General features: G+C 42.2%; 1 protein-coding gene across 1 annotated transcript in view; it reads left to right on the forward strand.

The window, feature by feature from the left end:
• ano1a (anoctamin 1, calcium activated chloride channel a) overlaps positions 1-14,305 on the forward strand; it is a gene marked incomplete at both ends in the record, with an annotated part of 100,967 nt that overhangs the window by 22,120 nt on the left and 64,542 nt on the right. Inside the window, 2 exons of the mRNA XM_080730140.1 lie at positions 9,134-9,204; positions 10,402-10,731. Coding sequence (XP_080586266.1) covers positions 9,134-9,204; positions 10,402-10,731 — 401 coding nt within the window. The remainder of the gene's footprint in view (positions 1-9,133; positions 9,205-10,401; positions 10,732-14,305) is intronic.

A 14,305-nucleotide genomic window follows, 5' to 3' on the forward strand; every position in this document is an offset into this window, starting at 1 on the left:
TAGTGTGAAGTGTCTACTCACACAGCGGGACACACGACCCAATAATCTTCAAGAAAGAGGATTGTGTAGTGTAAATGCTCATACGATCCCATTAAATTATGATGAAATCAGATTGTACGCAAAGTCTTGTAGTGTGTCATCCGAAGCTTTGGATCTGCTGCTGCTTAGCTACCTCCTCCACCCCAGCCTCCACCTTTTGATCAGTCTGGCATAGGCTCAAATGCTTGCAACCTTATGAAAATGTGAAGAATAAAACAATGCCAGTGTTATCACCCTTCTGGCTTCTTCAAATGATTGTCTCTATCAAAGGGGCAGTTTATGTAAAAAGAAGAAGAAAAAGGAAGAAAGAGCTTATATTCTAGAAAGAGCTGCATGTATGGTGATAAGAGCCAGCCTTTGATTAGGGTTAGGAAATGCATACAAATGAAGATTGCCATAGGCCTAGGTGATAAGAATACGTGTGCGTGTGCGTATGTTTATGGGTATGTGTAAGCATTAGCGTGTGAATCATTTATTGACAGTAGGTTGTCAAATCTTGAACATCAGTCCCGTCCTTATTGTATAAAGAATGTTATCAGCTGAAACATATTCTACTGTCCTCACCCCTAAAACAAGCAGAGACACACACACACACACACACACACACACACACACACACACACACACACACACACACACACACACACACACACACACACACACACTGTACTGTTTATGTGCCTATGAGCTTGTCTATGTGTAAGTGTGTGAATCATTTATTGACAGTAGGTTGTCAAATCTTGAACATCCGTCTCATCTTTATTGTATAAAGAAACATATTCTATCCTCACCCCTAAAACAAGCAGAAACACACACACACACACACACACACACACACACACACACACACACACACACACACACACACACACACACACACACACACACACACACACACACACACACACACACACACACACGCACCCAAGCATGCATGCACACATGCTCACACGCACGCACGCACGCACACACACACACACAACACACCAGTAAAGTTGTGTGACCACAGCAAGTTTGTTTGCAAAGTATTTACAGTAAACATTGAAGGTCTCATGTTATAGCTCATTGCTATCTCACCCACAACAATGCAGTATATTGAGGGTTTCCTCATTATAGAATAATGTCAGCATTATGTTTTCATGAAACTATAATGTAAATGATAAATAGTGCATTCAAAAGCACTTTACAATGTGCATTACATTCACACCTTCACGGCGGAGGATACCATGCAAGGCTCTTCAGGAGTTCAGTGACTTGCTCAAGGACGTGACTAACACAGGGGGAAGGGATCGAACCGTGAACCTTGCGATTAGCTCATGAGTCCTGAGCCACTAATAATAATTTAATTCCAAGAGGTATTCTAAGAGAGGTATTATTAAATGCCAACATTTCTCCCACCATAAAGGAAGATCTTCTGTATGAATACTCGATTTTATTTATGATGTATGGCAGTGGTTCTCAACCTTTTCAGAATAATAATCATATTTTAACGCAAGGCGTTGTGAGCATGTACCGGTAGATCTGCTATTTTCACAATTTCCGGCCAATGTTTAATTTGTTATTTTAAGGGTATTAAAAAAGTCCTTAATGCCTTACATTGTCACTTTAGAAATGTGCAGCTACCCTCTATACAGACTTAAACTTTATGTTGGTTTGTTTACTGAGAAAACAATGTTGCACTTTAAATTAATAATCCAATCATGTATGGGACTGGATACATGGACTCCGGTTTTGTCGAGCATCTATAGGGACACAATTAGCCTGTGTTCGGGGGAGGGTGATATTAATCACTGCACTTACTCCTATGGGCTGGTGGCACCCACCTGTCAGCAGGGAATGTTGGGCGTGAGGAGTAGGACGAAGGCTCTACGTTCTCCCGGTGGGGGTTCCTTACTGGCGGGTGAATCAGTAGGATACAGCTGCAGTGAGTGACAACACAGAAATGTGTGGGAGAAAAAGGAGTGATAATAAGCTATTGATTTATGTATACTAGCCCTTACCCGTTCAAAGATATGAGCTCCGAAATGATGTGCAGTGTGTGGGTTATGGGATGTGCACTGTGCACACAGTATATGAGGGATGGAAACTAAAGTAACTTTAACTGGTGCTTGCATGCTAATATGTAGGAGCATCAATGTAAGAAATACCCGTTCCATTTAACGGCTACAGAGATACTGTGTACCGATCTGCATGATTTTTGGACAACATCTGTAACAGGGCCAGAACCCCCCCCCCCCCCCCCCCCCCCCGCCCGCCTGCACACACACACACACACACACTCCCCCCTCCCCCCCCCCGTGTGTGTGTGTGTGGGGGGGTTTGTGTGTGATTGTGCTAATGGCTTGAACAACAGCGCCCCTCCCTTAACATGTGTGGTCACAAAAGGTGCTGTAGGCTAAATAGATATAGATACACCATAAAAATGCGAATATACAGCATACGATTTGTGAAAGTGACAAACGGGCTTCACAGTTATGTCAGGTGTGTTCATATGCTAATGGTGATGCGATTTCAGATCAATTGCTCCAGCCACCGAGGAGAAACGCTGAGACAGACAGACAGACAGACAGACAGACAGACAGACACTCACTCAGACATTCGCAAAATTATAGTATAGATGTACACTGTACGATGGTGTTGTGCAGATGTGAGACATTATGAGCTTGTAAATCTGCTATTTTCTTTTTGTGTGACAAAATCCTGCGATGGAGAATAAATTAATTTTTGCAGAGAAAAATAAAGCTGTCAGAACTTTACGCAAGGCTGTATCCCAAACACTAGAACTAATGACTAATAAGTGTTCCCACTCGAATGTTGGCACTAGACTGTATGAAATACAGGCTAATGAGACTTGTTGATAGTCGTTATTTTCGAGCACTTGTGATTAATTTCTAATGTTTGTACATGAACGTTTCAGAGAAGCTTTTTTTTTAGTTAATAGTAGTTAATTATTATTTACCCACTTTTTCTCTCCAGTGCAGTTGTTATGCCAATTAATTTCTCCACACACACGTTTCTGTGTTGTATCCTACTGACTCACCTGTCAGTGAGGAGCCCCCACCGGGAGGACTACTGCTTCTGCCTAACACTCCCTCCCTGCTGACAGGTGCCGCCCCAGCCTGTAGGAGTATGTGCAATGACCAATATCACCCTCGCCGCCCGGCTTCCCTCCCCCTGAACACAGGCCAATTGCGTTCGCATACACCGACGGCTGGATGCACCATGGTGGATTTGAACGCACAACCATCATGGTGGTGGGCAGGGGCTTCACCACTGTGCCACCTGAGCAACCCACCTGCACTCTTAACACTTGCCATAGTTTTGCCATAACTAATGTAGATTGACGCCGTGTATCTTTCCTATTGTTTTTACCAGATATTCGGTGGTGGCGTGCCGTGCACGCAGCGCGTGGCCCCAGGGCAGGATTAACCCTTCATGGTGCCCTGGTGCTTGGACCTGGTTTGGTAGACTTAACTCTGCAGCCGCACTGAGGCGCTCCAACCAGTTATTTTAGAGTTGTGCATACTACTAGTATCCACCAAACGTTTCCTCAAAACTCTTAAGTGTAACCACTAACCAGTCATTACAGACAGCAACCTTAGCTTAGCTTAGCTTAGCTCATGTGAATATTTTGTGTTTACAGTGAGAAACACTACAAACACTAATAATGTAATTTCCTCTTCAAAGCACTTAAAACAGACTGTAGGGCATAGCATGAACCATTATGTATTCTCCACATATTTACCTGAAACAGGGAGAAGAGTGTATGGAACAACACTGATGTCTTCTCTCATTCAAAGGTCTGTAGCATAGCAGACTCGATCTCAGAGTAGGTCCTTACAGGCATTACTAGCCGATTCTCTTCACTATAGAAATACTATGAAATACAATGAATCAACTAGGGAAAAAGAAGCAAAGAAGGGGGGCACTGGGAAAACCACTCATACACACACAAACAAACCTCCTCGCTGATGGGGAGGAGAAAAAAAAAGCATGCTTGCATGAGCCTTGAGGATGGTGCCCCCTTGTGGTCATGATGCCCCGTGCTGCAGCACCTTCAGCCCGTTCATAAGTCCGGCACTGCGTGGCCCGCGTTCACGGCCGTTCAACGTCTTGTCTCTCACACGGAGAAGAAAAAATACAACCGCGGCGAAGCATGAGTCAGCTACAGTCCAAAGAACATGACCAAACGAGCAATGGGGGATAAACAAAGGGAGAAAAAACATTTTACTGAGCCCAGATAGAATGGATGTGAATGAGGATAGAATGGATCTGAATGAGGAAGTGAAGTCGAGCAGGAGCTGCTCGACTTCATCATGGGATATGACGTTTTTTGGTGTCCGAAGTGTTACCTCTGCCATGGAGGAGGGTTTGTTTTTCCTCCCATTCCGTTTCTCACACACACTGATCACCTCTGCAGCTACACAGGACCTTCCTCGAGATTGATCTTGAGAAAGATCCTGTGTAATTGAAATGTCTAATTTAATACATTCAATGCAGAGGTGATCCATTGTGTGCGGGATTTCATTTTCTGTTTGAATGATCAAGGCGCTTATCCATTAACCTTTTGGTTAAGAGCTGCCAACCATGCAGGACATCCACACAGAGAAGTGGAGTGAAGACCCAGAAGAAGTGTCTGACAAACGGTTACCGAAACAATGATTTCTCGACCCAGTGGGCTGAGGGACACTCTCTGTCCTCAAGCCATAAGACTGTTGGACTCAAAACAGTGCACACAACTCATTTTCATTCCAGCCACTAAACAAACTCTCCCATTCCACTCTGCCTCACTCTGATAAGAGCATCTGCTTAATGCCTATATTGTAACACTGCATTGATTCTGACTTAACACACACACATACTGTAACACACAATGCCATCCCTATAAACATAAACACACGCACGCACGCACGCACGCACGCACGCACGCAAAAGCAGCGTAAAATAGCAATACATTTAAAATAACATTTCTTGTTCTTTGATTGACGTTGGTCAAAATACTTAAAATAGCTATGACCACGTGTTGTGTTTTATTCAGACTGTGGCAAAGACCTTTTGCACAAACATACATACAGTACAATATACGTTCTACAGGATATTATTATGTGACATAGATTGTTTCATGCATTGGTGACACGCTGCCTAGTTTCTTCTGCTCTGAGCTGTTTCTGTTGTTTTTTTCGCACTGTTTTTCGACATTGCACTATTAGGTTGTGTTGGTAGTTTCTGAGTATGTGTCTTGTTTAACAATGACAGTGAGATACTTGTTGCACTAACTAGCATTGACTGCTTTGGTCTCTTTTTGTAAGACACTTTATGTATATATACTTATATTTAATTCGCCCCCTCTATTGATGCACCTTCTCTTTTTTGGTACTGTACTGCTCTTGTTTTTACTCTTATCTATTTTTTCCTACTTCTCTGTAACTTTGTAAATAACTGTATACTGCTGTGCTACAACTGGACAACTAAATTTCCCCCTTGGGATAATAAAGGTATCTATCTATCTATCTATGCATGGACAGAGCCTGTATAGCTGGTCTGGACATGATTCTCTTCCTCAAACCTGTTCCACTGACGAGGAAATGCAATATGCAAAACAGTGAGAATAATATTAGTAGAGTCTGGATTGAGCTGACATTATTGTTCCTCGGCTCAATATGTATTCAGCTACGCCTATCCCCCCGTCGCTTCGACTTATCGTCTATCCAGGAACGTCGTCTGTAAGTGATATTTTTTTAGTTGAAAAACGAATGTTTTTTTTTTTATAAAAAAGTTGAAAATCTATATGCTGCTAGTAGTCATTGAAATAGAGAGTGTTTGTTTAATGACAGGGGGTCTCTCCAGCTCTTTACTAAACAGAACATATATTTTTTCTTCACATGGTGAACAATTTTATCCGATCAGGCATGAGAACCCATTGATCAATTTCTTTCTTTTTTTGTTTTTCAGCTCCAATTTTGTCAGGTTTTTATTTTTTATTAAAAATCACTTCCAGTTTCACTTGTTTCATATGGATACATCTTTAACCTGAACATTTATTTTCTGTTTATTAAAGAGCAGCAGAGACATGGATATCCCAGTCTGTAGTAATGATATCAGCATAGAGCTATATAACTATTATTGTTGAAGAAATATCAGTCCAACTGATTTCAGTCATTTGCATACCAACATGTCCTTCTCTTGGCTTAACTTAAACATTGGTGAAGTCGAGCCCTACTATTTAAGATTAATAAGTATTTGAAATGGTCAAACTAGCAATAGAATAAATGTGCAGAAAAATCTTCCATAAATAATAATGTTCTTGGAAATTTCATAGAAGCAAAGGTTGAAATCTGTGATTTGTTCAACTGGTTGGTTGTATGTTGAACAGTAGGTTTAAAAGGGAATTCTCTATGGCTCAGGGGAGATATTTGACTGTTTTAGGTCATCAGGGCTGAGGCTGCGAACCACTCTGCTACTGCTACACTCACCCCCTTTTGACCTTCTCCCATGGGGAAGCCCGATCCGGGTCACAGCACTAATGTAACACCCGGGATTTGGACCAGTGTCTCCCGCATGGAAAGCCAACATCTTAACCAGTAAGCCAAAGAGAATTCCCTATGGCTCAGGGAGATATTAGACTTTTTTTAGGTCATCAGGCTGAGGTTGTGAGCCACTCTGCTACAGGAGCATGGTTTAGAATGGTTTATTATGAAATTACCAAAACATCATAATTTTACAAATTGTGCTTATAGTTTAGGAAACAGAGCGCTAGTATGCCTCTTAGGGGGCCTCCTTTCATGCTGTTTCACAAATCACAGAATAGGACTCTCAGACTAAAACTCTCAGTTGTGAGATTGTTTGCTCCTTTAATCCCTGTAAACCCTTCAATCAAATGATTGCTATGACCTGATTATTCCCAGTCTTTGGGGTATTAGAGATAGAGAGCATGTTTACAGCGGTGCAACTGGACCATGTTCAATGGAAAGGGGCAGAGCGAGACTTGCAATACCATACAGTAGTACCTTGACCTAAACATACTGTATATTCAATATCTACCGCTAGTATGTTCAATATTTTATGAGTGGCATGCAGTACGATTGCATCCTGAGGGACATCTTTGTGAGTGCATGATAGAATGGACATATCTGTGCACAGTGTTCTGCTGGACATTTTATTTACCGGCCTGGAAATCTCAATCTCCCTGGAGGTCATGATTGGCGTCATATGATCATATGCAGAAGTCTTGCAGAGCACCCAGGAGTGCATTTGTTTTACCCCACGACTCACTATAAAATCCTCTGTCAATTTATTCATTTATGGCTCTGTCTGAGGGTGTACAATAAACAAATGGACACTTTGGATCTATTTGTACCCTAACATTGAGGAGTAGGCAGCATATATGTAACACACACTTTAGCTTCATGATATCTCATGAAATTGACAAGCACATTAAGCATTCAGCGACTGTCAAATCTGTCAAACATGTAGAATGTAGAAACAAAACAAGGAAGTAATTCTGGATTTTAGGTGGGGACCTCCTGCACTCCGACCACTCACCATCAAGGGGACAGAGGTGGAGCAGGCAGACAGCTTTAAATTCATTGGCCTTCATGTGTCAAAAAAACTAGAACTGTTGCTACAGTGATAAAAGCACAGTAGTGGCTGTACTTCATTAGGATGCTGAAGAAGGCCGGACTCAGTCGGCAGCCCCTCACTCTGGCCTACAGAGGACTCGTGGAAAGCCTCCTCACCAGTGGTGTCACGGTGTGGTTTGGAAACACTACCCAAGCTGAGAGGAAATCGCTCCAACGAGTTGTCAAAACTGCAAAGAGCATTATTGGCTCAGATCTCCCTGCCATGGACATTATCTACAGCGCTGTAGAGCACCGATCATCCTTAAGGATCTACATCATCCTGTTCACAGGACACAACCTGAGACACCACAGGCCAGCAGAGCATTTCCACCCACACAATGTGCCTGAGCAAGAACCCCTAATTGCTCCCAGTGGGCTGGACAATGGCTGCTCACTGCTCCTAGTGATTATAGGATGGGTAAATGCAGAGGACAACATTTTTGCAAATATACTCATGAATAGGAACTTAAAGTGGGTTAGTTCCATTGATCCAAACAGAAACACAATCCATTGATTATTAAAATAAACATGCTCTATAAATGCATGTGGCCGCACCCATCTGTCCACTTAAAGGGATAGTTCACCCCCAAAATGACCTTTTTCTCTTTTGATTACTCACCCATGCACGGAGACTTGAATTCATGGATATTTTGTTGTTTTTGTCACATAATTTGATGACCAGCAGTGATTCCCTATGGAGACACAAAGGAGACTCTTTGGGTCTCCATAGGGAACTGCTGTCAGCCATCAAATTATTGTCTTGTGCGACATATGCAAAGTAAAAAAAAATCATGCCTCCATCTGGTGAGTAATCACACCCAAGTCATTTTTGGCGTGAACTATCCCTTTAACAAGACTCAAGCTGGTTGCACACTGCTGTGTTTTTCTGGCCGAATATCGGAGTGAATTTCGGAGCGCGCAAATAAAAAATCAACCTTGCGTTATGTCAGCCACGTTTGCACACTGCCGCCCGTTTCTGCCTTTGTTTTGGATACAGTGAAGATAGGACATAAAACAGAGGCCATCAGGCTCAGGAGTTGAACCCACAACTCACCATCAAACTACATTAGAGCCAGTATGTAGTATGTGTTATATTCCTTATCCACTAGGCCATCAGCACACACACTATATTTTGTTGATCTGATGTGCTCTCTATTAGCCCACTCCTTTTTTTACTCAACGCAAATATCTCTGAAGAAAATAGCCGATCTACAAGCTCACGTGAGTCGCAATGCCTAATGTTCTCAATCCCCCCAGATTAGGGACACTAGTGTTCATGTGATTTATGATCCAGGGTCTCATACACTCATACTCCGGGTACAGTAGGTGGCGATATGCACCTAAAAGCAATGGTTGCAAGTGCAACCCACCATAAAACTGAAAGAAGAAGAAGAAGTGTGGCCATCTTCAGCAGGTGGTGAGCAGAACAGAACACCAGATGGAAGGTGACCTAGCACCTCTTCTTGTTCTGGCAGAAGACCAGTCCATGGTCCAGTCTGGTCATCTGGAGACCTGTTGTTCTGTTGGAGGACAGTCATCCAATGGGGTGAGATCGAGTTCCTAGCCCAGAAAGGCCCAAAAATCCATTCATTGAAGAGGCCTTGGAACTACAATGGACCCTGGAAAACATATCACTGCCCAGAAGATAGTGACTGATTTATGTTTGCTCATTGTTGGAGTGTCTGTACGGGGGCACTTTACAGTTTCCAACAAGCATTTTCAGTTTGAATGCCAACACAAGGTTTAATTACAGGTTTAAACATGAATCAGTTGTTGTTCTTTTGTTGATATTTACCATGCAGGACAAATGTTTGGAGGGTGGGGGTGCCACCCAGCAGCATTTCTGGTGGCCTCATTGTTGACATCATTGGAGGTTTTTTTTCTCCTCTAGAAATATTCATTGTCAGTGTTTAATGCATTTTAAAGTAATGTTTGAGCATTACTTGTCATTTAGACAGCCATGTAGATGTGCACATCCTTACACCAAGGTTTATGTCACCCTTGTTATATAGTCTGCTGAAGCAGTCTAGGGGTGAATTGTACACCCTATATAAGTGGTTCTCAAGGGGTCATTGAGGGGGTTCCAGGGGGTCCTCAGCAAAATAAGTAACAGTTTAAAATAATCATTTAAGCCCTATTTTATTTTCCAGCTATTTTTGAATAATGTTGACCAATCTTGACAAATGTTCTCTTATGGGGGTACCTGGCACAAAATACTTTCAAATGGGAGTCTGGGACCAAATGCATATAAATTTACATTTGGGGGTCCTTTAGTTGTCCTGCTGTAAATGTGTGCCACTAAGAGGTCTTCATTTGTTTGTGTCACTCTGTACTTGTGTTTGTACTTTTAAGTTAACGTGTTGAGGGCAGCAGTGACAATGAATAACCCTTTTCGCAACGTTCTGTGCATCCTTAAGCCCGATATAATTAGTCACGCGATGGCGTCGCGCCTACAAGCTCGCATTTTTGGCACACTGTCACTTCCTACTGCCCTCCTAGATTAACTGCAGTGAATGCATTTCCTCATGCTATCAGGCAATGTTGATGAAAGCTTATTGAAAATGTCCACTACCATTAACTCAGCCATCAGAAAATGTCCAGAAATGTCCACTTCCATTAACACAGCCATCTGTAATGAAACGCATTGTAATTCATAAACAAACACTTTGTTTTCAGTTTCAAGCCTTGACCTGTGGGCTCATAATTGACATCCAAACTGACTCTCTGTCTCTTTCCCCCCAAGAGTCTGAACCCCCTCCACCCAGATGACAGCGGCCTCCGGCCGGGTCCGTACTTCTCCGACGGCAAGAGGAGGGTGGACTATGTCCTCACGTACCAGATCAAGAAGCCCGCCAGCGTGAGGCGACAGTCCGGGGACAACGCCTTCATCCGCAGGCTGCGTCGCAGCCTCTCCATGCGCAGCAGCCGCGCGCCGCTGCAGCCAAAGGAGGACCCAGAGGTCGCCGCCCAGGAGCAACGCAGTGACTACCATGAGGACGACAAGCGCTTCAGACGGGAGGAGTTTGAGGAGAACCTGCTGGAGATGGGACTGGAGCTGGAGAAAGATGAGGGGGTGAGAGAGACTGTGTGTGTGTGTGTGTGTGTGTGTGTGTGTGTGTGTGTGTGTGTGCGTGTGCGTGTGCGTGTTTGTGCGCGTGCAAATATAAACATTGTGAGGACAATTTTTCTGGTCCTCACAAGAGAAGTGGTTGTTTTATAGTCAGATTTTCTTTTTTATCATAGTCAGGCTTACAATTATGTGAAAAGATTCAGATTAGACATTTAGAAGTCAGGTTTATGTGTTGAAGTTGGAGTTTTGATTTATACGTAGTTACATACCCGTGTCACGCATCAAAAATATCACATCTGCAATCTCACAACGCGTCGCACTGCACTTCAGCTTTAGGGTTAAAACGTTGTGGGGAAAAAAATATGTATTCATAATCTCACCGGACTAAAATCTTTGTCCTCCCAAGTATAATAATACAAATGTATGTGTAGGGGTAAAACATTCTAGGGCACTCAGTAGTGCCTGTAAGATCTGTGATCCAACGTGTAATTGCACACCAACAATTTGCATAGACTCACAATAAAGACTCGATTTAAATAGATGTGGTGTTCCCACAAATTGGCATGACATGTTTGTGCACGTAAATGTGCCATTTATATGAAGTAAGGTTTGATTAACCTGATTAAGCAAAATGTCATAGTCCACACCTTCCTGTAGGCTACAGTACATGTAATTTAATGCATATTGCACACATGCTTATGGTTGTGGTGTAGATGGTTAGTGTAGTTAGTGCATGTTACATTTGGTTTGATTCAGAACATCTACATCTGAACAATTGAACAATTTGAAGCAGTACATCCATGGATAGATAGATGGATGGATGGATAGATGGGTATGGATGCATGGATCTGGATAGATGTGCTTTTTTTACAGTATTTTCTGAGCTCAAATCTCTGTATTCTTACTAGCTATTCTTATTTATGGGTGTTAGAATAACTCCAAGAATAGCTACCCCTTACGCCCAGTTGGACAGGCTGCTTTAAATGTGTTCTCTCTCTGGTCAATCATATTCTCCCACACTAAATTCTAAAATATATACACTGTATCCCGCTGTCTTCATGTAAGTCTGAAAAAAAACAACTTTACACGCCAACACTCTTCCATCCTGTTCTCAACTCCGTCTCAAATGTTTCCAGGACAGACACCCCCACTATGTGGTCAACAAAGAAGTTAGGAGAATGTACTGACCCCGCTGTTTATTGGGCCTATATACACTGTATTATACCAGTAAATATTCAAATGTTTACCATTGAAACAAATGACCAGCAGCCTTTCCAAAGGGAAAAATTATCCCTCCATATTTCACTCCACACTCTATTCACATTCACTTTCCCATCTCTTTTTGGGTGATCCCTAGACCACTGATTACTGATGTTTGACCCACACAAGTGCAACCTTTTTATATTCCTTTACTAATTTATTTGAGAACATAACTTATAAGCAAACAAATGAATAAAAACAAACAAACAATCTTTTGATAGATACACATTTTTAAGTACTGTACACTGTATAGTGAACATAAGTATATGAAAAGAACATTTAACTTTTTACACTGAACAAGTAAATATAAAACAACACAAATGTCCGATCTACAAGCTCGCACATTTTAATGACTACAATTTATATCATCACAATAATATATATCCTTATCAAGGTAAATATTGTGATATTTGATTTTATCCATATTGCACAACCCTAATCCAAGAATACACAAGGAAACCTGCATGTAGTTTATGCTATTTCATGACATTTACAGAATACAGTTGTACTTCCTATAGGTCATATGAAAAACGTTTCCCATCCTTGCTTTCAGGTCTCCTGGAAAATGGGGACCCCTGTCCTATTGTACAGTATATTGACCTTTATATGTGTAAAATATAACTACTGTATGCGGTTCATCTCACCTCGTGAATATAGAATGTGGAAGGTAATTGCTCTGAGATGTTCATCTCTAGGTGTTTTCAAGGGGTCATTGAGGGGTGTGTGCTCTAGGTGTGTGTGCTCCCATGTTTTTAACCACAAACCCTATACTCGGTTGACCACAATTCCCAAGAGGTCTACAAGGCCCTCTACTCCAATATCTAGAACAGAATGGGACATGATGTGAATGTTGCATGAATATACACTCGCGTGCGCGCGTGTGTGTTCATCTCTAGGTTTGAATGTGTGCTCCCATGTTTTTAACCACAAACCCTATACTCGGTTGACCACAATTCCCAAGAGGTCTACAAGGCCCCCTACTCCAATATCTACAACAGAATGGGATATGATGTGAATGTTGCATGAATATACGCTCGCGTGCGTGCGTGCGTGTGTGTGTGTGTGTGTAGTGAGATAGCATAAGAGCAGGCTGTTTGTGAATTAGGCTCCATTCTGTTCGTTTGCTGTGTTAGCAGCTCATCAAACCCCCTGTTTGACCTGCTGCATCTGATAGAAGGCACATCGTCCATGTGGAGATCGATTATTGATTTATCTCACCCTCTTGTAGAAGACGAGTGCTAACGTCAGTAGAAATCTATCACTGAAAAGTGAAAACCAATGGTCATTGTCTTCTGTTTCATGGACATGTTGGATCCGATTGATTTGTGTGTTGTGTTGATTATTACATTGATTCCATATGTTATGAAGCACGTCTATAAGTGCAAGCTCCTATATGAGCTGATTCCCTTCTGCTCCTCTCAACAGCCTGTTAAAATAAGTGTCAAGCGCATTAGTTAGCAGAGAGTGAGAGAGTGTGCACTTAAAGCTATACTGTGTAAGTTGCTCAACTAGTGGTCAGTAGCTCTATAGCAAACCGCGGTCGCGTCCGCGTCTTTCGGCCGTTTTTCGCCGCGGACCGGGCCTCACACCCCCGCGTCTGCCTCCACCTCGCCGAGATCTATCTTTAGAGGGGTCCCTGGTTCCTGTGCGTTCAGGCATTCCGGAGAAACGGACTCCTTCACCTGAGTATATGCTGTTGTTTTGTTGAGGCAAGCTACTTCCTGAGAAGTCAGCAAGATGCGCTGTGATTGGCCGGCAGTGTATAACCCTCGCTGTGATTGGCCGGTAGTGTATGATGACGTAATTTTTCCGCGAAAACCGGACCCCGGCGAGGATCACAGAAAACATATAAAGAGAAGGCTTTAGAAGCTGAAAATAACGGAGTGGGTGTTCTAAAACTTATGCGATTTAACAGTTAGGACAATTTTAAGATTTGTTTTATAAAAAAAGTTACATGGTATAACTTTAAGATTAATAACGTTATTTGAACAACTTCAACAACATGGGTATAATAGTAGAAATGACCACATTATATGAGAGAATCAGCCATGCACAGTTGAACTGAGACAGCGTGAATCACTGTCCATACAATTGAAAATTATATTTAACTAGCCCTCACCCGTTCAAAGATATGAACTCCGAAATGATGTGCAGTGTGTGGGTTATGGGGTGTGCACTGTACAGTATATGAGGGATGGAAAGTAACTTTAACTGGTGCTTGCATGATAATATGTAGGAGCATCAATGCAAGAAATACCTGTTTTGTTTAATGGCTATAGAGATACTGTGTACCGATCTGCATGATTTTTGGACAACA

The sequence above is a fragment of the Nannobrachium achirus genome (genome assembly GCF_963921795.1).
Source record: "Nannobrachium achirus genome assembly, chromosome: 7".
Taxonomy (NCBI): Eukaryota; Metazoa; Chordata; class Actinopteri; order Myctophiformes; family Myctophidae; genus Nannobrachium; species Nannobrachium achirus.